General features: G+C 35.2%; 1 protein-coding gene and 2 long non-coding RNA genes across 3 annotated transcripts; 1 reads left to right on the forward strand and 2 right to left on the reverse strand.

Moving 5' to 3' along the window:
* Positions 1-7032: 7032 nt before the first annotated feature.
* On the reverse strand, positions 7033-9788 carry LOC130469976 (uncharacterized). The gene is made up of 4 exons (XR_008930107.1): positions 9291-9788; positions 8964-9198; positions 8284-8347; positions 7033-7299 (listed from the first exon to the last, which is right to left on the reverse strand). It is a non-coding gene; the product is annotated as an uncharacterized lncRNA (long non-coding RNA).
* A 5224-nt stretch (positions 9789-15012) lies between these two features.
* On the reverse strand, positions 15013-17759 carry LOC130470699 (uncharacterized). The gene is made up of 4 exons (XR_008931425.1): positions 17271-17759; positions 16944-17178; positions 16264-16327; positions 15013-15279 (listed from the first exon to the last, which is right to left on the reverse strand). It is a non-coding gene; the product is annotated as an uncharacterized lncRNA (long non-coding RNA).
* A 4512-nt stretch (positions 17760-22271) lies between these two features.
* On the forward strand, positions 22272-26240 carry LOC110793550 (ankyrin repeat-containing protein At5g02620). The gene is made up of 3 exons (XM_021998431.2): positions 22272-23434; positions 24344-24753; positions 25136-26240. The coding sequence occupies exons 1-3, from the start codon at positions 22888-22890 to the stop codon at positions 25997-25999; spliced, it is 1821 nt and encodes a 606-aa protein (XP_021854123.1). The 5' UTR covers positions 22272-22887; the 3' UTR covers positions 26000-26240.
* The last annotated feature ends 84 nt before the right edge of the window (positions 26241-26324 follow it).

The raw sequence follows: 26324 nt of genomic DNA on the forward strand, positions 1-26324 counted from the left end.
TATTCACCATTCAAAAATAACTTCATATAGTGACAGATATACTGAAACAATATGTAGTATTGATCAAAAACATCATATTTAAGCATATTCGCCATTGTTGCTTGGATCACACTTGTAGTATACCCTTTGTGGAATGAGTGTTGTATTGGAGCTACGAATGACAAATTTCCTCCCACGATAACAGATTTTATTTGGGACTCTAACATATGTGGACTCATTATGTGTGGATGATGATTTTGAATGATAACTCATGACACAAAATGAGATGAAACTACAACAAAACAATTTGGTGACTAAATAAACACTCAGAACAGGGTTATTTATACTAAAACAATAAGCTACGGCTATTTTTCAATCCCAAAAAACTAGCCGTTGGGCTTTAAAAAGGTAATTTTTACATTTGGGCATTTGGTGAATTATATTTTAAAATAGGGGTATTTGGTGAAATAAGTTACATTGTAGGGGCATTTGGTGAATTAGAAAAGTAGGCTAACGGCAGACTAACGGCGGACTAACGGCGCGTCATTAGTAAGGGTAGTTTGGGTATTATATTAAAAGTGAGGGGCATTTGGTGAATTTCTGAAAGTTGAGGGGCATTTGGTGAATTTCGTGAAAATTGAGGGGTATTTCATGAAAAATCCGTATTATTTAATTAGATGGTGGGGTTGATAAGTTACTAAAAATGGCAAGTGTATCTCTTAAATAAATACGGCCGGAAAAGACAAGTGTATCCCTTAAATAAATACGGAGGGAGTACTATCTTATCCCTCTTGCCCAAGTCCACAGCATTCATAATTGTTTTCCATGAATTTTCTCTTATTTTGTTCTTTTTTTTTTTTACGACCCACCCTTTTACATATTTGTATTACCCTTTTGTGTTACTTTATCAACATTTATTAAATTCACCTACATTTTTACGTATTTTTCTTTTTACTAACGGTAAGATCATCATGGAACGGAGGTAATAATGGATTTGAGTTGTTTACTTGTGCGAAACTTCCAGGAATCCTAGTGTGCATAAGACATAAGGTGGGGGCGTCCATATCCTTACAAATTCCGTTGGTTGAAGCTCAACGTTAGCAGTGTTAGCACTTAGCAAGTTAGCAGCCATCATGATATGGAATTCATGGTAGTCACTCTCAATGGAGTATATACGCATGACTTTACTTATACCCCCAGCATTTTTGTGGGCCCACACAAATGCTTGCTTCAACTACCTAAATTACGATTACAACTACTAATCTTATATTTTTAATATTATTACTTTGTTAAGAGGTGGAGTACTAATTTTGACAATAAGTTTTTTATTTTATATTTCTATTAGAAAAGAAAAAGTAGGCAATGCTTTATGCTTATATAGAAAGTATTGGCCTAAAACATTCAAAAGGGATAACCTAAGCTAGTTAACTCACACCGTTTTGGTAGTTGTAATGCAATATAAGGATGGTTATGTCTGAGCCGGATCAACCCGATTTCCCGATAGCCCCGGGGAAACTTCCCTCCATCCTAGAGCTGATCAACACTGGCCTGACCCGCTGGCCCGGTCCGACCCGGCCCGAAAATTATCGGATTTTGGACAGACTTTTCAGCCCGGTCAGGATTTTAAAAAAAAAATTGCGGGCCTTGGACAACGTAAAACAACAAATTTAGTTATAAATTTGGCCCGGCCTGGAAAGACCGCTATTTTTGGGCCGAAATAACGGGTTTTGGGCACAAAAAATTGGCCGGAAGGTGACCCGACATAATAGGCAGATTTTTATGCCATCGTCCCGGCCCGAATCCGTCCCGGCCGCCTTTTGATCGGGTCTACTCCATCGCTCCTTTGTTTGAACAACAACATTACATTCCCTTAAATATGAGAATGCTTGTGTTGTGGATCCGATTGAATGCTTTTGTCCAATAGCTAGAATCTCTTGTCTCATCCCACTTAATACATTCGGTAACATTTAAAAAAAACATTTGATTTTTAGAAATTAGAAGTCAAATCTTACTATCTATTGTAATATTTTTGAAACATGATATTATCTCTTCAAATTCTTTTTTTTTTTTTTATCTTTTGTGAAACCATCCTAATGACGTACTACACTTACGAAGTTACGAGTTATGTTTGGTCAAAAACTAATTTACCGCATGCTATTGTAATCATACGGATTAATTCATAAAATCCTGGAAACAAATGAAAAATTTATATTTTGAAACGAAGTTACACATGCATATGAAAATAATAAAACCTCACATGATTCTTTTTTTTTTTTTTTATGCTTATACAAATATTGATAAACCAACGAGGTATTGGCTTGTACACGATAGGTCTAAGAGCAATATTAAAGGAGTCTTATCTTAAGCCTTTTCTCATATGCCCTGTCAGCTTTTCACTAATATTTAATTAATTAAATTTTGTTAAAACTTGGCTCTTCACCCCTCAAGCTCATTTAAAACATCTCAAATAATATAACATCTTATTATTTTTTTAACGAGCATATTAAGTCTTAAGTTGAGTCTTAGTTTTTCAAGACTCGATTTAAGACTTTGTTAAAACTGACACACTTCAATGCTACAAACTGATAGGTTTGATCTTAAGACTAAGTGAGTTATATGTCATGTCATCAAACTTAAAGTTTTAATACTTGGCGCCAATGTTTCTCTAAGGTTCAAATCTTCTCCCCCATTTGTAATTTTGTATTGCCCTTGTGGTTCATTTCCCAACAACAACAACGTACAACAAAAAAAAAAAAAAAAAAAACCTTACACATTGATAAATGCTCATTGTCATAATTTCTCTCTTTTTGTTGGGGCTTTCCCCTCACTTTGAAAACATAGCTGCACAAAGCTTAAAGCAGTAGAGAATTGTGGTTGCTCCAATCCAGTGTTTCATTCATTTCGGCTTACCCTAAAGAGTAGCAAGCAAGGCTTTATATACAGCCCTAAGAGTTACACCAACCAATAAGAAAAGGACAGCTAGCTGGCTATAGAATCAACCTAGAAATACACAACATGTGACACCTAGCATCATTCACATGTTGCCACAAACTGATTGACAGAAATAGCAAAAAACGGCTAGCAGTACATGGCCTTCACATGGCCTTTACATGGAATTTTAGTGCACTGGATTGGACTTCATTATGGCTCATAGGCCTTTCTTCAATACTCCCCCTCGAGTTTAGAGTGAGAAGTTCGAACTCTCAGCTTGGACAGAAGGTGGTTGTGTTGTTGAGTGGTCAGGAGTGTTGTGAAAATGTCTGCTGGTTGCTGAGAGGAAGGGACATAGACAGGTTTAATCAGGCCTGCAATAGCTTGTTCTCTTATGAAGTGGTAGTCAATGTCAACATGTTTGGGCTTTTCATGGTGAATTGGGTTAGCAGCAATGGCAATGGAAATGGTTGCCTGATTATCACACTTGACCAAGGTTGGATCAAGTTGTTTGATTCCTAGATCTCGGAGCAGTTGTTTTATCCACATGACTTCACACACAATTAAGGCCATAGACCTATACTCACCTTCAGCACTGCTTCTTGCTACAACATTTTTCCTCTTTGACTTCCGTGAGATAGGTGACTCTCCTAGAAGGATGCAGAAACCAAATGTCGACCTTCTTGTAGATGGACATCCAGCCCAATCACTGTCACAGTAAGCTGTGAGTGTAGCAGTGGACTTACTTCCCAATAAGATGCCTTGATTTTTGCTATTTGCAAGGTACCTAAGAACTCTTTTTGCTGCTTGCATGTGAACAGTTGTAGGTTTATGCATGAACTTGCTCAGAACATGGAGAGTGTATGTTATGTCATGTCTAGTCAGGGTGAGATAAATGAGTTTGTCCACCAATTTTTGATACTCCTCTAGATTATCAAGAACATCACCTATGTCAGCAGTGAGTTTTGTATGACTGTCCATGGAAAGTTTGAGTGGTCTGCAGTTTTTCATCTTGTATTCTTCTAGGAGGTCAAGAACATATTTCTTTTGAGATAGAAAAATTCCTTGTGGAGATCTGTCAACTTAGATGCCAAGAAAGTATCTTAGCTCACCCATGTCCTTCATATGAAACTGAGAGGAAAGAAAGGCTTTAGCATCATTGATTGCCTGCATGTTATTTCCAGCTAACACAAGATCATCCACATATACAAGTATCACAGTGAAGGAATTTCCACTTTGTTTGGTGAACAAGGAGTAGTCTGACTTAGATTGTGAGAAGTCATAGCTTTTAAGGGTCTGACTGAGTTTGGAAAACCATTGTTTTGGAGCCCGTTTGAGACCATAGAGTGATTTCACAAGCTTGTAGACTTTGTTAGAGTTGTTTCCCAATTGTTGAGATTTCTCCCCCTCTCTGTGAATGGATATTCTTCCCCCCTTTCCACAGTTGCCAGGTGGGAACTTCGGGTAGACAGTTTCTTCATATGGAGTTTTGTTGTCTAGTACTGAACTTGAAAGTCTATTGGTGATGTAGACTACAGCAAGTACACAGTCCCCCCAAAAATGCAGAGGTAAGCCCCCTTGAAATCTCAATGCTCTGGCCATTTCAAGTAGATTTATATGCTTCCTTTCAGCTCTACCATATTGTTGTGGTCTGTTGACACATGATGTTTGGTGTATGATCCCTTGTTTGTCAAAGAAAGGTCTGTATTTCTAGTTATCATCAAATTCCAAAGCATTGTCAGACCTGGTGACCTTCACTTTCTTGTTGAACTGAGTCTTGCACATGTTCACAAAGGTGTGAATGGCCTCAAATGCATCAAATTTTTGCTTGAGTAGATGTAACCATGTCACCCTTGAGTGATCATCTACCACAGTGAGGAAGTACCTGTGATTTCTTTTAGTCTTTACCTTGTATGCACCCCAAATGCCAATGTGAACAAGTTCAAACAGATCCTTTGCCCTGCATTTGCTCAAGCTCTATGGCAGTTTAGTGAATTTTGCCATAGGACATGTGAGACATACTTTATTGCACTTATCCACAAATCCAGTCAGACTTGGTATTGTTCCTATTTTCTTGAGTGGAGCATGCCCTAGTCTATGATGCCATAGAGTGGTCTCACTCAGAGATGCAGCATTGGATATAGTAGCTGGCAAGTCAAACATTGTAAGGGTTGTGTCTGCATTCATTGCTTTACCACCATGAGTTTCAGTGTTATGTTGAGACATTATTTTCTTGAGATCACTCAATATTTGTTGAAGAGGATTGTTGATGAGGTAGTACAACCCATTTTCTTCCTTCCCTACCCCTCTAATAGCTTTACTGTTGATGTCTTCGATAACACAGAAATTGGAGTGGAAATTGACTTTGCACTGACTGTCTGTGGCCAACTTCTATACTGGTAGAAGGTAATGCTTGAATTCAGGCACATAGAGTACATATGAAAGATTCAACCAATTTTCCAGTCTCACTTTTCCACAGTGTGAGATGATTTATGTATGTCCAGTTGGAAGATTGATTTTGGGGTCATTCTTTCTCTTCTCAGGTCCTTGTAAGATTTCAAAACTTCCAGTCATGTGATCTGATGCTCCTGAATCAATTATCCAAAATTTCCTCACACAATCAGCATGGTGATAGCTCACCTTTCCAGCATAACTCTTGTCAAAATCATCTTCTAAGTTTGATTGACTTGCCTTTGATGGAGTTGGAAGGAGTTTCATGAGTTGCTCAAGTTGTTCAGCAGTGAGCATAGCAGGTTGAACACTTGAGCTTGAACTGCTGGCACTACCTTGTACATTTGCAGTTGTTCTGCCACCTCCTCTTCCATTTCTACCTCTTGACCATCTTCCACCCCTAGCATTGTTTTCATAATCTCTATTCTTTCCTTTCTGATCATTTATCTTTCTGGCCTCTTGGGTGCCAACTAGGAAAATCCACAACTGTCAAACACTTGTCCCTAGTGTGTCCAGTTCTCCCACAGGCTGAATTGGTTTTCCTTGTTGTTTCATCTCATAAATCTGCTTGTTTAGTTTGTACTTCCTTGATCCATTTGTAACTGAATACCTTTGGTCAAGTTGCTTCCATATTTGAGGAGCATTTGTACTAAACATCACAGACTTTTTTATGTTTTCAGTTACATTTCCAATGATCCATGATATCACCATGCTGTTACAGGTGTCCCAATGTTCTTGTTTCACATCATCAGTGGAGTCTCTTTTAACTAAACCAGTAAAAAATCATAGCTTTCTTTTTGCAGCTAAACTGATTTCAAAAGATCTCTTCCAGGATCTGTAGTTAGAGGCTCCCTGAAGTTTTTCTACTACTACTGAAGTACTACCATCAGAGGGATGCAAATATAAAGGACTAGTTGTTTCTATGTTTGTCATGATTCTATTGTTGGATCTAGACCTGAGCATGAACACGATTTACATAGCACTACAGCTATATATATATATATATATATATATATATATATATATATATATATATATATATATATATATATATATATATATATATATATATATATATATATATATATATAGAGAGAGAGAGAGAGAGAGAGAGAGAGAGAGAGAGAGAGAGGCTCCCGTAAGAACACTTCTTACGGTGAGAACACTTTCTTACGGTAAGAACACTTTCTATAATGGCATTTTTGTAATTTTAATAAACAAATAAACCAATTTAATTGTTTTATCACTTTTTTTTTTCATTATTTCTGGAACTCTTTCTCTCTCTTCATTCCCCTCTCTCTCTCCTATTCGAACACCACCACTCCACCAGCAATCTTCCTTGCCGGCCGCCGCCACCGCCGCTAGCATCCGTCGCTGCTCGCCTCTCCTCTCCCCCCCGGTTCTGCTCTCCTCTCGCCGCCGCTTCTGCTCTCCTCTCGCCGCCGCTTCTACTCTCCTCTCGCCGCCGCTTCTTCTCTCCTTTCGCCGCCGCTTCTTCTCTCTTCCGCCGCTTCTACTCTCCTCTCGCCGCTAGCCGCTGCTCGCAGCAATTTAATCTCCGGTCGCGGTTAAATCTCCGGTCGCGGTGGTTGTAACACCCCGACAATTCTCTCTTTTCTAAAATAATCTTTTAATATAAAACGTAGAGAATTATCAAGGCATTATCGCCCGTGTGAAAACGTAACGGCTTATTCAGAATTTTGCAGCGGAAAACATAAAACTAACTTTAGGTTTATAAATAATCGATTACAGATTTAGTCCCCAAAAATCAACCAACGAAAATAAGGAAATATAAATAGTACGACAAGTTTAAAGTCCCAATTAACAAACCCAAGTTAACTTAGCAAATCAAAACTAAATACAAGCTCTCTATTCCCGATCCCAATGATGCAACATCTTCAAACCTGCAGATGGACAATGCTTATTGATCCTTAGAGACTGCTCACCAAAGATTGGGTCATCACAGGATCAATAAGGCATAGCCATGATCAACATGCACAAGCAAAAGCACGTAATCAGCAAAGCTGAGTACTACATACTAAATCAATAATAATCCTAACATGATACTATTAAACGATCAATCCTAACATGACACTAATGAACATAAATAAGGGCAGACAAATCATGATAATCTGAAGACCATACTTAACTAGACTAGGCTAGACTGGACTAGACTTTTATAACAATAATATTATTTTAATTGAAATAGGCAATGGACCGAGTTTTCTAGCTAGACGAGGTACGGGCGCGACTCCGTAACCTCAGTGACCTGCGATATCGAGGAACGTTTGACTGAAAATAGGACGCGGTGATCAATCCGGTCCGAATGAAAGGCCATGGGCTACCACCATGAACCCCAACTCCTGTTTGTCCGTCACTTTAGACGTGCACAGTCTAAAGCTATTGCTACTCAGTTTCACTTTACATGATTTACAAATTAACACCCTGTTATGACTCGACAATCACATAAGGCATGCAACTCACATTTATTTATAACTGTTTTTATCTTGGAATTGAGTAAGTGATCACAAGGCATCAAACAGGATTCATTCCAATTAACTCCAATCTTTTCTTTAATACTGATCAACCCCTGAATATGGGTATAAGGTTTCAACTTACTAAATGAGGTCCTCCGCCCTCATAAAGTAGTGAAAAGCTAAAAAGGGAACAACAATTAACTGATCTGAATTATATACTAAATACTCTAGTGTTCCCAATCAAACATGTTTGCATCAATCTTCCATACTAACATGTTATAATCCTCAAAATGCAATAAAGGTTTAATATGTTCATCCAACAGTATCAAACATGCAATTTCAACCTGACTAAGTTCATCAACAACATTAACATAACCAAGTTCATCAATAATACACATGGTTTCAACAATTAGCACACATTCCAAGCACGCAGGTATGTACGTACCTTGTGTAAACAAACTGCAAGACCACTTTAATAATTCAAAAGTCGCCTACAGAGAATTCTCCGCCTAAAACAACCAACAAGGATTCCCAATCAACTTCTAATCGCTCACAGCTATAATAACACATTCTAACTACATCCTAAACATATTTAGAACTTTTCTCCAATAACAAAACTTGAATATTTGATTTCCTAGCATAACAATTATTGAATTAGTGATTGAAATTCGTTGAAAACTCTTTGCAAACTCCATACTTTAAATTTTCAGCAATATAACTAATTTCAAACTACTCCCAAAACTTTGAAATCATAAAAACAATAACTTTAATAATTTATAATCATCCTACCATGCTTTAATAATTAAAACTCCTATTTTAATCAAATTATATAATCTGAAAATTACCAACTTAATTATATAAAACATATAAAATCTGAAAATTATAATTAAACCATAAAAATATAAATCTAATCCAAGAAAACATGAATTAAATTAATAAACATAATTAAAACTCTAACTTAAACATAATTAACAAAAATCTGAAAATTAATTAGTTTGTAATATCAACATATAATCTGAATTCTAAATTAAATTATCAAAACTAATAATTTAAATTATGAAAACCTTAATTAAATCATTAGAACATAAATATTACATTAATGAAATAAAAGGGTAAGGAATTAACCAAAAGAGAGAGGGAAGGGAGAGTGGTTGGCCGGAGGTGGTGCTGTGGCGCGGCGGCACGGCAACGACAATGTTATGGCGGCGGCCGGCTGGCTTGCGCAAGAAACAAGCAGGGGAGGAGATGGTTTCTACGCGAAGGAGGAGAGAGATCGAAGAGGGTGTCGGCTGGGCAGGGCTGCGACGAAGATGCAGGTGGTGGTTGGCCTGGGGGTCGCGGCTGCGCACGCGGCGGCTGGCTGGTGGTTCAAGAAAACAGAACCTGCGATTAAGGGGAGGATAAAACTAAAGAAAGAGAAAACAAAATAGAAGAGGAAGGAGGAGAGAGTACCGGCAAAGGGGAGAGGAGCACGTCGACGGTGGTGAAGCAACGGCGGTCCGACGGCTTGGCAGAAGCGGCGGACGTGAAGGGAGGAGAGAGAACGGCTGAGAGGGATGAGTGTTTGGTGTTGTACGTGAGGTTGAAGGAGGGAGAGGGTTTTTTTTTTTTTCTTTTTTTTTTTTTTTGTTGTTTCCTTTGGTCTCACGTGAATTAGAAAAGGGAAGGGAGTATTGGTTTGGGTTTTATTGGTTTGGGCTTTCCCCAATTGGGCTAGGAGTAGGATTTAGCTTTTATGATTCGAGTCCAAAACTGAATAGGATCGTTTTCTAAATTCAATCAATTTTCGTAATTCAAATTCTTTTCAACTTAAAATTCTAAAATCATTTTCGATTTCGTAAATCGTTGAAAATATTAAAATGTAATAAATAAATGCACGTTAATTATATATTTATTTCCAAAATTCATAAATTCTTATTTAAATATATTAAATATACGTTAAAATATATAAATGAAATGTATAGAATTACGGGGGATTACAATCTACCCCTCTTAAAAGAAGTTTCGTCCCGAAACTTGACACGAAAATTCACATATCTTTCCAAACTTTTGAACTTATTCTTATTGTAGAAGTACTTGTGGCATTTATGTACACTCTTTTGCCAACTTAAAGTTTCTTGAATTACTCATGAACACCTATTTCTTACGCGAAGAATCTATTTACTTGCATCGACATGTATAATTTGCTAAAATAAGCATAGAAATGCATGAAAACACCATAAAATTAGGTAAAAAGCGCGAATTTATATCGCATTCTACCCCTCTTAAAGAAAACGAGTTACGCCCTCGTAACTCATCTCACGGAATAACTTTGGGTATTTCTTCCTCAACGAATTATGTCCTCAATACAATATTTTCACTCAAATCATTCTAGCAATGGACTTCTACACTTTTCCCTCACAATGCCTCAACATGTGACATCGTAATGCTCGCATGGTAACTATTGGTGCAAGAAATTCAATCACTCTAGTTGGTCTTCCCAATTACCCTTAAAGTCAATTAACACAGAATCTCAACATATATTTCATAGTAATCTCAGTCTGTCTATCGGTTGCAGGGTGGAAAGAAATACTCATTTCAATGTTGTTCACAAGATTCACTAGGCCTTTTTGCCAAAATTTCAGACTTTATAGTCGGTAAGGATCTCAAATGTTGTCCCATAAAGATAATGTCTCCAAATCATTCAAAGCAACGCACTAGCAGCTAGCTTTAGGTCATGGGTTGGGTAATTGGCTTCATAAAGTTTCAATTGACGCGACAACAGGTGCGGAAGTCAAACGCTCTTTCAAAATTTAGAAAGCTTTCTCCCATTTCTCACTCCACTCGAATTTTGATTCCTCTTTCAACAAGTTGGTCAATGGTTTTGCTCTCTTCGGAAAGTGTTTCACAACTCCTATAATGGTCATCTAGGCTTAGAAAACTTCAAGTATCGGACACGTTCTTTGGAGTAGGTCGCTCACTCACAGCTTGAATCTTAGCAGGATCTACAGAAATTCCTTCTGTTCAACTTTTCCTTGTTACCGAACCTCATTACGCTTTTCATGGGTGTATAACTTTTGGGCTTTTCTCTTAGCTCTTGCGCCAATTCATGTATTTCTTTACATCTTTTCCAGACAACAATGATTTCTAACGATCCTGGACCACTCAAATCGTCTCTTAGATTTATTCCCTTACGTAACATAGTTCTCAATCAAGTTAGTCCTTCACTTTTCCACTGGTGTCACTTATACACACATGACTTCAAGATTTGTATACTTCATTTAAGAAAAAAAAACTAGATTCTTTCTAAGCGTTTCCAAAGTAATCCTCAAGATTTCATTATGCTCTTTTTGCATTCTTTGAATAAATCAGGATACCATCAGTAATATAATAACAAACTTAATTCGGAATTCGTGGGAAATCTCATTCATCAATTCCATATTTATGGCAGGTGCATTGGTTAACCCAAAAGACATTACTCTAAACCCATAATGACAATAACGAGTCCTAATGAGGTCTAGGCCCTTATCATCTATCCTCAATTGGTGGTACTTCAACACAAATCAGACTTTGAGAACACACTCGCCCAATTCAATTGATCAAATATGTCATCTATCCTAGGCAAAGGATACTCGTTCTTGATGGTGTTTAGCTCCCTAAAATCGATGCATGGTTCCATACTCTTATCTTTCTCCTTAACAAACAACTCTTGCAATTGTGTCTTAATTCGCTCATTTCAGGAGGTGTCATGCTATAAGGTGCTTTGGATATAGGTGTCGTTTCAGGATCTAAGTCTATAGTGAACTCAAAAGCTCTAACAGGTAACACACTTGTAATTTCACTCGGAAACACATCAATGAATCCACTCACAATGGCAACATCCTCGATTGTCACTAACTTCTTTAATCACCTCTGACACACTACAGAAAATAGTTCGTACTCCCTATTCATCAATTTCCTCACTTGCATTACGGAAATAAGTAAAGGTTCTTGGACTTTTCAAAACATCTATATGAGGTCAATTTTCCAATAAGGTTCCTTAAACTTACTTTCTGAACTTCACAATCTACCTTAGCCTTGTACACACTTAGCTAGTCCATCCCCGAAATTGACTTCAAAGGCAAGTTCTTAAACAACTTGGTACACTTTATGGTTACACCAGTAGGTAGACTAACAGGTAAATCAATCGCCTCAAAATCTACTAACTTCAACTTTTAACAATAGAGCACGAAATAAAAGAGCAAGTTGCCCCTGAATCAAACAATGTTTTAACTGGCACGGAGTTAATAGAAAAGTACCATAAACTACATCTGCAAAACGTTCAGCTTCACTTCTACTCATAACGAATAGTTTATCCGGAGCCTTATCCTGGTTGTTATTCTCATTAGCAGACTTATGGAAGTTCTCTTAGTTGTTCTACGCCCCTAAAGGCTTCGACCCTAATTTCCTGACTGGTTAAATCCCTACTTTACCTGGTTACCACTCCCATTACCATTTTCATTCATATTTCTCTTGAAATTTCCTTGGTTTTCCCCAGCATTAAACTCTTTTCTTTTCTCCCCAACGACAATATTTTTCTTGTCCATTCTAGACTGCAACCCATAAATATGAGCATCTCCCCCATACACAAAATCCAAAGATGTAGAGGTTTCCCCACCTAATCCTAAGGTGGTCATGCTATAAGTCTGCAATAGTATTCATCGATGGTCATGCTCCCCATACTAATGTTTATGAATTCCTAAACTTTCTGCTTTCTCATAAAAGGTAGGGTAAACCTTTCCCTTAAGGCAGTAACAATTGAATCCTAATTGAATCTTTCAGCAGCGCTAAGCCTAACTCTATTTCTCTCCACTGTAAATCGGCTTCATCTTTCAAATACATGACAACTTGACCCACTCTCATATTCTCAAGACAATTCAAATCCCCAAACAATTTCTCAAACTCTCCAATCTGGTTTTCTAAAAAGGTGGGGTCATCTTTTCCGCCAAGAGGCGAATAGCAACAACTAAGTCATTATTGTTGGCCATTCTAGAACGCGGCCTGCAATTAGTATACTCTACTTTAGGTTTGAAACATCACCTATACGTTATCCCATACAATTTAATACTTGAATTGACCATAAAGTTCGCCTCAACCAACAATGTTCACATTAATACACATCATTTATGAAGGCACGACAATCGTTTATGAAGGTGCAACGATCGTCTACAAGATGCAATAATCATTGAAAAATAATCATCCTCGATAATTCACGAAAGACATTCACACACTGCACATAGGGCATAACCTTTTGAATCATATTGGTCATGAGGGTCTAGATTGGCCCTCACTTTCTTTATGTACTCAAATCATTTAATATTATTGTGGCAATTAAATTGATCCACAATTCACACTGAGTATGCAACCAATGGAAAATTAATCCATGACGTGTTACCTAAAGGTTGGGGTATTATGGAATCCTCAAAATAGAATAAAGAACAATTCCTTGAAAACTTTAACTTTTATTGCTAACTCCATAAATATTTATTACATCCTTCAAAATAATAAAGAACATTTCAAACTTCAATAAACTTTAACTTTAAACTATTGTAGCTTCGCTACTTATTCTCTAAAACATAAAAGAGTTAAATTAACTATTTATGACTTCAAAATATTTGTGGCCTCTTGCCTATCCATTGCTCCTGAAACTTGCGAAGTGAAATTTAGATCTCAAGATTATCGAACTCTTCTTCAGGGTCTTCATCGGGGTCTTCCTCAGGGTTTGCATCTTCACCCATGTCTTCATCTTGATTAGGCTCACTTGCCATCTCCTGTTCACTTTCGAGCTCTGCATCCGAATCACTAGAGATCTCAATGGTTGGCTCATGAGCCGCTGGGTTAGGATACTCTGCCTCAACACCTACATTCTCATTCTCCACAGCTACATCATTTTCCTCTAGGTCATTATTTACACTAATTCCCATAGGTTCTTCTGTAACTGAATCCCCAACATGACTCCCTACGATTTTACCGTCTCTAAACCCACTTTCTGCCGCTTCAATAATGGTGGTCAGAATTTCTGAATCATATTTCCATCTACCATCCCAAGTTCCATACTTAGTCAAGTTTGGAGTCCCATTATCAGAATGCATGTCTTTAAACTTTTCCTTGAGTTCTAGGTATGGAAATTTGTTAGGTAAGCAATTAATGATTGTGGCTGCTATGATATCCTTTCTCATTAAGATAGGTTGCCCTTGAACTTTAGCATAATATTCACATCCAAACACAATTTTCTTCACGTAAATATCAGGGGTTTCTATATCAAGTTTCTCGAAGGATCCTATGTTAGTATACTTGGAAAGAGACATTTTATTCCTGAAATAAACAATTCAAAGTCTCACTAACGATTTTCCAGCCAAAACATAAACAAGGTTCAATAATCAATAAGTTTGGTGGAATCAAACAATTCTTTATGCACATGTAAATGTAACACTTAAACAATTAGCACATGCACATACATAACAATCAATTTCTTATCATTGACTAGCTACTAATGCACATATAATTCTATCTTATATGCCCTTCTTATACTACCCATCTCTCATAAACTAAAGCATTAGAATCATTTATATAACGAAATAAAAGAACGAAGTTATAATAAAATTATAACATAGAATAATAACATAAATAAAATATAAAATAAATAAAGTAAAATAAATTAAGGAAATGCGTAGCGAATAAATTCGAAAATAAAATTATTAATTCGAAAAAGATTTATATTTCCTAAATAACGAATTCTAACTCTTGATACAACTTTTAAAAAAAAAGTTTTGAACTTTTAAAAAAAAAAAAAATTGTACTCATTTTTGAATAATAAATAATAAGAAAAGAATAAAAATTTCGAAAGTCACTTTAATTTGAATAAATAATTTGATTTCGAACTTAAATAAGAAATATTATATACTTTCAAACAAGATAAAAGGAAATCGGCCCCCCAAAAAAAAGTACCAATTTTTGAACACTATAAGTCTATAATACGTAGAATCTCGATTTTTAAGAAATTTATTTTAAATAACTAGATAGTTAGGCGCCTAAAAATTTATTAAAGTAAAACCTTAGCTTCTAGATACCACTTTGTAACACCCCGACAATTCTCTCTTTTCTAAAATAATCTTTTAATATAAAACGTAGAGAATTATCAAGGCATTATCGCCCGTGTGAAAACGTAACGGCTTATTCAGAATTTTGCAGCGGAAAACATAAAACTAACTTTAGGTTTATAAATAATCGATTACAGATTTAGTCCCCAAAAATCAACCAACGAAAATAAGGAAATATAAATAGTACGACAAGTTTAAAGTCCCAATTAACAAACCCAAGTTAACTTAGCAAATCAAAACTAAATACAAGCTCTCTATTCCCGATCCCAATGATGCAACATCTTCAAACCTGCAGATGGACAATGCTTATTGATCCTTAGAGACTGCTCACCAAAGATTGGGTCATCACAGGATCAATAAGGCATAGCCATGATCAACATGCACAAGCAAAAGCACGTAATCAGCAAAGCTGAGTACTACATACTAAATCAATAATAATCCTAACATGATACTATTAAACGATCAATCCTAACATGACACTAATGAACATAAATAAGGGCAGACAAATCATGATAATCTGAAGACCATACTTAACTAGACTAGGCTAGACTGGACTAGACTTTTATAACAATAATATTATTTTAATTGAAATAGGCAATGGACCGAGTTTTCTAGCTAGACGAGGTACGGGCGCGACTCCGTAACCTCAGTGACCTGCGATATCGAGGAACGTTTGACTGAAAATAGGACGCGGTGATCAATCCGGTCCGAATGAAAGGCCATGGGCTACCACCATGAACCCCAACTCCTGTTTGTCCGTCACTTTAGACGTGCACAGTCTAAAGCTATTGCTACTCAGTTTCACTTTACATGATTTACAAATTAACACCCTGTTATGACTCGACAATCACATAAGGCATGCAACTCACATTTATTTATAACTGTTTTTATCTTGGAATTGAGTAAGTGATCACAAGGCATCAAACAGGATTCATTCCAATTAACTCCAATCTTTTCTTTAATACTGATCAACCCCTGAATATGGGTATAAGGTTTCAACTTACTAAATGAGGTCCTCCGCCCTCATAAAGTAGTGAAAAGCTAAAAAGGGAACAACAATTAACTGATCTGAATTATATACTAAATACTCTAGTGTTCCCAATCAAACATGTTTGCATCAATCTTCCATACTAACATGTTATAATCCTCAAAATGCAATAAAGGTTTAATATGTTCATCCAACAGTATCAAACATGCAATTTCAACCTGACTAAGTTCATCAACAACATTAACATAACCAAGTTCATCAATAATACACATGGTTTCAACAATTAGCACACATTCCAAGCACGCAGGTATGTACGTACCTTGTGTAAACAAACTGCAAGACCACTTTAATAATTCAAAAGTCGCCTACAGAGAATTCTCCGCCTAAAACAACCAACAAGGATTCCCAATCAACTTCTAATCGCTCACAGCTATAATAACACATTCTAACTACATCCTAAACATATTTAGAACTTTTCTCCAATAACAAAACTTGAATATTTGATTTCCTAGCATAACAATTATTGAATTAGTGATTGAAATTCGTTGAAAACTCTTTGCAAACTCCATACTTTAAATTTTCAGCAATATAACTAATTTCAAACTACTCCCAAAACTTTGAAATCATAAAAACAATAACTTTAATAATTTATAATCATCCTACCATGCTTTAATAATTAAAACTCCTATTTTAATCAAATTATATAATCTGAAAATTACCAACTTAATTATATAAAACATATAAAATCTGAAAATTATAATTAAACCATAAAAATATAAATCTAATCCAAGAAAACATGAATTAAATTAATAAACATAATTAAAACTCTAACTTAAACATAATTAACAAAAATCTGAAAATTAATTAGTTTGTAATATCAACATATAATCTGAATTCTAAATTAAATTATCAAAACTAATAATTTAAATTATGAAAACCTTAATTAAATCATTAGAACATAAATATTACATTAATGAAATAAAAGGGTAAGGAATTAACCAAAAGAGAGAGGGAAGGGAGAGTGGTTGGCCGGAGGTGGTGCTGTGGCGCGGCGGCACGGCAACGACAATGTTATGGCGGCGGCCGGCTGGCTTGCGCAAGAAACAAGCAGGGGAGGAGATGGTTTCTACGCGAAGGAGGAGAGAGATCGAAGAGGGTGTCGGCTGGGCAGGGCTGCGACGAAGATGCAGGTGGTGGTTGGCCTGGGGGTCGCGGCTGCGCACGCGGCGGCTGGCTGGTGGTTCAAGAAAACAGAACCTGCGATTAAGGGGAGGATAAAACTAAAGAAAGAGAAAACAAAATAGAAGAGGAAGGAGGAGAGAGTACCGGCAAAGGGGAGAGGAGCACGTCGACGGTGGTGAAGCAACGGCGGTCCGACGGCTTGGCAGAAGCGGCGGACGTGAAGGGAGGAGAGAGAACGGCTGAGAGGGATGAGTGTTTGGTGTTGTACGTGAGGTTGAAGGAGGGAGAGGGTTTTTTTTTTTTTCTTTTTTTTTTTTTTTGTTGTTTCCTTTGGTCTCACGTGAATTAGAAAAGGGAAGGGAGTATTGGTTTGGGTTTTATTGGTTTGGGCTTTCCCCAATTGGGCTAGGAGTAGGATTTAGCTTTTATGATTCGAGTCCAAAACTGAATAGGATCGTTTTCTAAATTCAATCAATTTTCGTAATTCAAATTCTTTTCAACTTAAAATTCTAAAATCATTTTCGATTTCGTAAATCGTTGAAAATATTAAAATGTAATAAATAAATGCACGTTAATTATATATTTATTTCCAAAATTCATAAATTCTTATTTAAATATATTAAATATACGTTAAAATATATAAATGAAATGTATAGAATTACGGGGGATTACAGTGGTTGTGGTTCGCAGATACGATTTCGAACCAAATATGCTGGTTGCGGTGGTGGTGTTCGCGAATCAGATATCGATTTCTGTAAGATTACTCCGATTTCGATTTCTGTAAGAGTTCTTCGGTTTCGATTTCTGTAAATTTCTTTGATATTTTCGATTTCGGTTTATTCGATTATAAAATCATCCGATTTCGTTTTTTTGAGATTCGAAAATCAATTGATTTCTTCGATTCTAATATCAATCGACTCTTCAATTCTTAAATCAATCGATTTCTCAATTCAAAAATAAAATTCGATTTCAATCCATTTCTCAATTCAAAATAAAAATCGATTTCAATTTTTGTGGCCGCGAATCAGATCTTGTTTGAGCCTATGTCAGGATTTAGAACACGTTTGGATGAACATGTTTGAATAACATTTGAATACGGTTAAATAAAGTTAGTACATGAATAAATTTAAAACATATTCCATTAAAGTTAGAACATGCTTTTATAAAGTTAGAACATGCTTGTATGGAGTTAGAACACTGTTACTTGCTTGTATAAATTTATGACATGCTTGAATGGATTTAGAAATGCTTGAATAATTTTGAACACTGTTGAATAAAGTTAGAACATGTTTGAATAAATTTTGAAACACGGTTGAATAAAGTTAGAAGATGGTTGAATAAATTTATAACATGTTTAATAATTTTAGAACATTCTTGAATTAATTTAGAACATGTTTGATTGAATTTAGAACATGCCTGAATAAATTAGAACATGGTTGAATAAAATTATAACATGTTTAATAATTTTAGAACATGCTTGAATTAATTTAGAACATGAGCTTGAAATTTTAAAACATGTATATATGTATATGTGTTGACTATGTTCTCGATTCTAAATTTAGAACATTGTTGAGTAAATTTAGAACATGCTTGAATAAATTTAGAACATGTTTGAACAAATTTAGAACATCTTTGAATAATTTTAGAACATGCTTGTATAAATTTAGAACATGAGCTTGAAAATGTAGAACATAGTTGAATAATTTTAGAACATGCTTGAATTAATTTAAAACATGAGCTTAAAAATTTAGAAATAAAATTAAAACATACTTGAATAAATTTAAAACATGGTTGAAAAAATTTAGAACATCGTTAAATAAATTTAGAACGTCGTTAAATAAATTTAGAAAATGGTTGAATAAATTTAGAACATGAGCTTTGAAATTTTAGAACATGGTTGAATAAATTTAGAACATGGTTGAATAAATTTAGAACATGGTTGAACAAATTTAAAACATGAGCTTAAAAACTTAGAAATAAAATTAAAACATACTTGAATAAATTTAGAACATGGTTGAATAAATTTAGAACATCGTTAAATAAATTTAGAACATGCTTGAATAAATTTAGAACACGACCTTGAAAATTTAGAACATGCGCTTGAAAATTTAGAACATGGTTGAACAAATTTAGAACATGGTTGAACAAATTTAGAACATTGTTGAATAATTTTAGAACATTGTTGAATAATTTTAGAACATTGTTAAACAAATTTAGAACATGTTTGAACAAATATAGAACATGGAGAGTGTAAAAGTGTTCTTACCGTAAGAAGTGTTCTTACCTAAGGAGGTGTTCTTACCGGATCCCTCCCCTATATATATATATAATAAAGTTTGAATTTTTCTAACAATCAAACTACTCTAATCATGTATTTAACTAACACTGATTGAAGCACACAGTATTCAAGGAAATGTTGACGTAGAACCAACCTGGACCTGGTAGCTCTGATACCATGAAAACATAGCTGCACAAAGCTTAAAGCAGTAGAGAATTGTGGCTGCTCCAATTAATCCAGTGTTTCATTCATTTCGGCTTACCCTAAAGAGTATAGAAAGGCTTTATATAGATCCCTAAGAGTTACACCAAACCAATAAGAAAAGGACAGCTAGCTGGCTATAGAATCAACCTAGAAATACACAACATGTGACACATAGAATCATTCACATGTTGCCACAAACTGGTTGACAGAAATAGCAAAAAAACGGCTAGCATTACATGGCCTTCACATGGCCTTTACATGGAATTCTAGTGCATTGGATTGGGCTTTATTATGGCTCATAAGCCTTTCTTCAATACACTTTCATTATGGCTCATAGGCCTTTCTTCAATACACTTTCATCAGAAAATAAATAATTTGTCTCTTTTAAAGTGGAATACTCCAAAATCCAAATGGAATAATCATATTTTTTTTAAAAAAATGATAGAAAATAGAATTTTATTATTGTATACAATTATGTATGATATAAATTGTCACATTAGGTTTCCTAATACAACTAGGACGAATGGAGCTTCCACTAACTTTTTTTATTTTTCTTAGATCTAATTAGGACTTGTATGCCCCTAAAAATAATTTAGGACTAGCTTGTATGCCCACAACCCCAGCTTTCGCATTGCAGCACATCTCTTATTAGACATCTATTACTTTATACTTAAATAGACACTAGGAATGACACATGTCACTTCCTGGTGCAAAATTTTCACTCCAAAAATAAATTTTCTAAAAAAATCTTTACGTTATTTATATTTTTTATTTTCTATCATTTTTTATTTAACAATTTATGTGTAGAAAAAAGAATATATGTTTACGAAAATAATAGATGTTACCTAATAACTTGTTATTTTTGGCAATATTTTACTCAAATCAATATATTAATAATGAAAAATATATTTACTTCATATTTTGGTCAAATTAGCATATTAGTATATCGAATATTTTGGTCTAATTAGCATACTAAGCATATAATAGGATCGGATTGAAATTGCAAGATGGTTAAATGAGTAATGTTCAAGTTTTATTAATTATGCAATAACTTATGGGAGAGAAATATTTCATTCAAATATATTATAAAAAAAACTAGTTAAATGATTTTAGAAAATTCGTGCGTGCATGGGACCTAATCTAGTTTTCATTGAAGGACTGTCCCGACAATTATTTTTGAAATTTTGATCCAGTCTCAGTGTATGACCTTCTCCCGCTGTAAATATAGGGTGTGATATTGAAATCTAACTACCCAGTGGCCTCGGCGATGCCCCAAAGTGTTGCATATAGTTTAATATTTTTGTTGTTCATGTCAAATTTACTTATAAATTTCTTTATATATGCAATTTGAGAATAATACAAATTTCATTATATATGCAATTTCAAAATAAAGTTGGTTATCACCAACAATTGGTGAACTGAATTTTTGAGAAATTTTCTTTATTGGTGTAGAACTTTATTTTTTTGTACTACTTTAATTATAACTTATAAGAAATTTTTAAAATTACAATTGTATATTGAGTTACAAAGTCAAAATACATTTTAGAGGGAAAAATACACATATTATTATTATCTAAAAGAAAGAGCAACATTTTTTTTTCCTATTCTTTTATAAGGAGTATGTTAATTTCCTGGTTTTGTGTTTGTTCTAAATAAATTTCTAGAAAAGATATATGATTTGATTAGTAAAAAAATAAAAATTAAGAAACAAATTGTTATCATAAATTGCTACTCGATCAAATATATAAATTTAGGCATTTAATTTTTTATACATTCAAAAGAACGAAATTTATCCTTTTTAATTGTTTTAGAGCCATAAGTTGTATTGTTGGAGTGTTGGATAAAACCTAGATGCATTTGCATATAAGAGGTCATGGGTGCAAAGATGGGTAACAACATATTTTTTTTGTGAGAACACGAAAAACAATCATGTGTGCGTATGAGCATCATGTCATATCACTTGCAATTCATCGTGAGACATGGAGAGATGTCATGGATTAATATAATTAATACTAACGATGATTGTAACATTATAATATAATCAATGAAATATACGTCAATTCAAGTAGTTAACACAATCTAACAAAACCGAAATAAATGTAAATAGTTTAATCTAAGATCTTATTTTCTTAAACATTACTCGTGCATAAGAATAATTAACCAACTAACTTAGTTGACATTCAATAATATCGTTACCTTAACGATGTAACTAATACTAGTCTGTGCTCGTGCTATTGCACGGGTACGTATAAAAAGTATAAAAATAATATAAATCTCATAACCACAATGTTAACTTTTTTAAAAAAAAAATTGAGTAAACGACGATGTTAACTTAATTCAATTTCAATGTGTAAAATATATAGTATTTTCTTATTTTTTCATGTTGAGCATTATTTTTGATTTGACCTTTTTATTATTTTTGATTTGACCTTTTGCTATTGCACGGGTACGACGATGTTAACTTAATTCAATTTCAATGTGTAAATTAAACGACGTAGATTTGACCTTTTTTTTATTTTTGATTTTTTTAATCGCCTAAATTTCCTTAAAACAATGCATGAGAGATGGGGATATAAGTTTTGAAGCTCTCACAATTACCACCACTCCGCTTTAATAATAATATAATATAATATAATTTGATGATGAATTGTGTTGGGTAGACAACCCGGTTTTGGACACACGTATAAACAAAGAAAAATAAACAACGGAATCCACCATCATCAGTTCATCAATATTCATCATCATAAAGAATAAAAAAGAAAAAGCATGTGGGAGCAACACTACACTACAAACTTGTCACCTCTCAAAAATATCATGTATTCATGAACCATTAACCATTTTTCAAAATTAATTTTCGTGCTTTAATTTAATTTTATCAATACAGGGTTGATGATATATTTGTAAGCTTGATTTTTCAGCTTCAATTTCAAGTAGAAGATTTTAGTCTCTGCCTAACTGTGTTAATATTTGACTTGAATTCTGGGGTTTGGTAGTTGCTTTTCCTTTGACTGTTTGAGCTAGAAACGAGATTATTTATCTTGGTACAGTAGTTTGAATTGTGTAATTGATGATTGAATTTGTTGGGTTTTCTGGATTTTTGTTGACTAGGGGCTTCTGCAATTTTGATTGCCAACTTTTTCAGTATCATTGATTGCTGAAATGGGCACTTCTGAAAGGTGAGTTCTTGAAATTGAAATTTGGGGATTTTGAGTAAATTGATAAGGGGGATTTGTAAGAATTGAGAATTTAGGTTTTGTTCTGTGATATTAGAGCAAAATTATGGAGAAAGTGGGGAATCTAGGGGGTAAAACAATGGAGAAGCAATCGAGTTTTCGACGGGTGATAGAGAAACAAGTTAGCTTTCGAAATGTGGGGGAGAAACCTGAGAGTTCTGGCAAAACCATGGAGAAAAATGGGAGTTTCCGAGGCAGTGTAATGGAGAAACAGAAGAGTTTTCGTGGGTTGTTGGAGAAACAGAAGAGTTTTCACTTGAAAATGGAGAGGCAATTCAGCATTGGTGGCAATGAGAAGAGGAAAAGCAAAGAATCCCCTGGAAAACGAGGCGATTCGCCCCTTCATTTGTTTGCAAGAGCTGGTAATCTGAGTAAAATCAAAGAGATGTTTCAGAATTGTGAGACTAGTGATTGTAGGAATTTGCTTTGTAAGCAAAACCAGGAAGGAGAAACACCTCTTTATGTTGCTGCTGAGAATGGGCATGCTTTGGTGGTAGGCGAATTTTTGAAGTATTTGGACTTGGATACAGCATCAATAGGGGCTAGGAGTGGATATGATCCTTTTCATATTGCTGCAAGACAAGGTCATATTGGTAAGGATTTTATCTTTTTTGCCAAAACTTGGTTCTTCTGTGAGTTCATACTTCATAGTCAGCAGTAGAGCTTTCGTTTTGGCTTGTTTTGGCAAATCATGTTAAAGTGCATGTATTGGCAAATCATTCAACCTTGCTTTGTTATTGAATGTTTACTGGCAAGTGGCAATTTAGATTCTTGCTCCTTCTCTTACAATAATTGGAACCAAAATTTGCTAGTACAGCAGTAGGGAAAGGTCATTTGGGGTCAGCTGTAGCATAACATGTTTGGAAATGCTAGTAAAGGAGGAAACCACCTCTCTACTAGTTTCGACTGGTTAGTGTCACAAGTATCCTTGTTTTGATGCTTTATACATTTGGTTGGCTCAAAATCGATTTTTGGTTCTTGTTGTATTTAATGGATAAGGGGAAGGAATGATAAAATGTACAAGCAGATTCACAATGATGCTACACAGTGACACTACATATACTATTAGGTATTTGCTTTGTCAATGTTCTACAATTTGGCTTGGGTATATAGGAATATAAGGGCCTTTTAGCATGTGTACTTGAAAGGGATGGTTAACTTTGGTGAATGATTCCAAGTCTAGAGTTTTATCTATAAGTAATTTGAGGTGAAAATGAGATAATGGTTTTGTCTTATTTGAGAATGAAGTCTGCCTTCAAAGATTATTTTTGATAAATACATTTGACAAGATTCTATTTGTACTTGATAAGCTTATGTTCTTTTTTCTGTCTTTGTTGATGTTTTCCTGTGACTTATTGCAATGAGTTAACTTCATATTGAAAGTTTTATCAGTGCTTGTGCATAATCTGAACTAAGTGCTTGGTTTGAATTATATCCAAACGCGCTGGTTGCTGCTCTACTTAGTCTCATACTGATGCGTGCAATTCCTGTTAATCATGCAGAGGTGCTGAAAGAATTCCTCTGTACATTCCCAAACTTGGCAATGACAACCGATCCTTCTAACACAACAGCATTACACACAGCTGCTACTCAAGGAAACATTGATGTTGTTAATCTTCTCTTAGAAACTGACTCAAACCTCGCTAAGATAGCCAGAAATAATGGTAAAACAGTCCTCCATTCTGCAGCAAGAATGGGGCATTTAGAAGTGGTCAAGGCCCTCTTACAAAAGGATCCAAGTATTGGCTTTAGAGTTGATAGGAAGGGTCAAGCAGCACTTCACATGGCTGTGAAAGGGCAAAATCAAGATATTGTTATTGAACTGCTTAAACCTGATCCATCCATCTTGAGTCTGGAAGATAACAAGGGAAACACAGCGTTACATATTGCGGCAAAGAAGGGTCGTGCTCAGGTTATTTTTTTATCCTTAAATTTCCCACACTAGTACTCAACTTCCCAAGTAAACCCCCAATCTGAAGCACATATGTGGATGCATACACTGATATACTCATGCTGCGGAGGGGTTAAAAACTAAATAAGAAAGAAAGAAAGACAAATCAATTTGCTTATATTTTATACAGTGTCGTATCGACATGAACAATACATGAAACTATAACATAGCTGTGCTAATTTGTGTGATCTGGAATCTGGCAAGTGATGCATCTGGTTTGGGGTTGCATCTTCTTAAAAGCTAAAACTACTGATCCCTGAGAAACCTTCAATAATATATGGAAAGACACTGTGTTCTCTAGTGCCTCAATTCTGTGAACTAATTTTGCCATATAAACATGCAGATTGTTAGTAGCCTTATACAGTTTGACGGCATAAACATCAATGCAATCAATAAAGCTGGGGAGTCTGTGCTTGATATTGCTGAAAAAATTGGACCCCCGGAGCTTGTTACAGTATTAAGAGAAGCTGGGGCACTCAGTTCAAAAGAACTTGGGAAGCCTCCAAGCACAGAAAAGCAACTAAAACAAACCGTGAGTGACATCAAACACAACGTGAAGTCCCAGCTGCAACAAACCCATCAAACTGATGTTAGGGTCCAAAAGATAGCGAAAAAGCTCAAGAAACTCCATACCAACGGCTTGAACAATGCAATAAACAATGCTACAGTTGTTGCTGTTCTCATTGCAACTGTTGCTTTCGCGGCTATCTTTCAAGTTCCTGGCCAATATCTAGAGCAAAAGGAGCCTGGGGCTTCTCTTGGGCAAGCTTATATTGCCAATAATAAGGCATTCATTATATTCTTTGTGTTTGACAGTGTGGCGTTGTTCATCTCCCTTGCTGTTGTTGTAGTCCAAACATCTGTGGTTGTTATTGAGCAGAAGGCAAAAAGGCAGCTCATGTTTGTGATAAACAAACTAATGTGGGTGGCTTGTGTCTGTATCTCAGTTGCCTTCATGTCTCTATCTTATGTGGTGGTGGGCCCGCATGGGAGGTGGCTCGCTATATGGGCGACAGTCATTGGAGCTGTGATTATGATCCCAATCCTTGGCTCTATGTTCTATTGTGTGATTGTGCATAGGTTGAGTGATTCTAAATCCAGAAGATTAAAGAAAGCTGAGAGCAAGTCACATTCCTATTCTATGTCAGTGGCTGAATCAGATCCAGAATTCTTGAGCACTGAATATAAGAGAATGTATGTACTTTGAGAAATTCAGAAGATCAAATCCTGGAAAATTAGCTATGTATAATTTTGTATAATTATGTTGGATCATCTTGTATTAAGCAACGATCCATTTCATTAGCCTGACAAAGGACCTGTTTCAGGTCGAGGGGAACAGTTAGATCACTTGGCTGTAATGTAATCACTTTTTCGATGCAAGTAAATCTATTGCTGTTCATCTGTTTTGATGGCAGTTTATTGTCAATACAATCTTCTTGTTTGTTGTACCTGTAGAAGTTTCAGATTTCATTTGTCAGATAGAATTGTGTAATTTTCTGTCAGTCGGTATTGCTGTCACAGATTTGAGCAGA

The sequence above is a fragment of the Spinacia oleracea genome, chromosome 3 (assembly GCF_020520425.1).
Source record: "Spinacia oleracea cultivar Varoflay chromosome 3, BTI_SOV_V1, whole genome shotgun sequence".
In the NCBI taxonomy this organism is placed as follows: domain Eukaryota; kingdom Viridiplantae; phylum Streptophyta; class Magnoliopsida; order Caryophyllales; family Amaranthaceae; genus Spinacia; species Spinacia oleracea.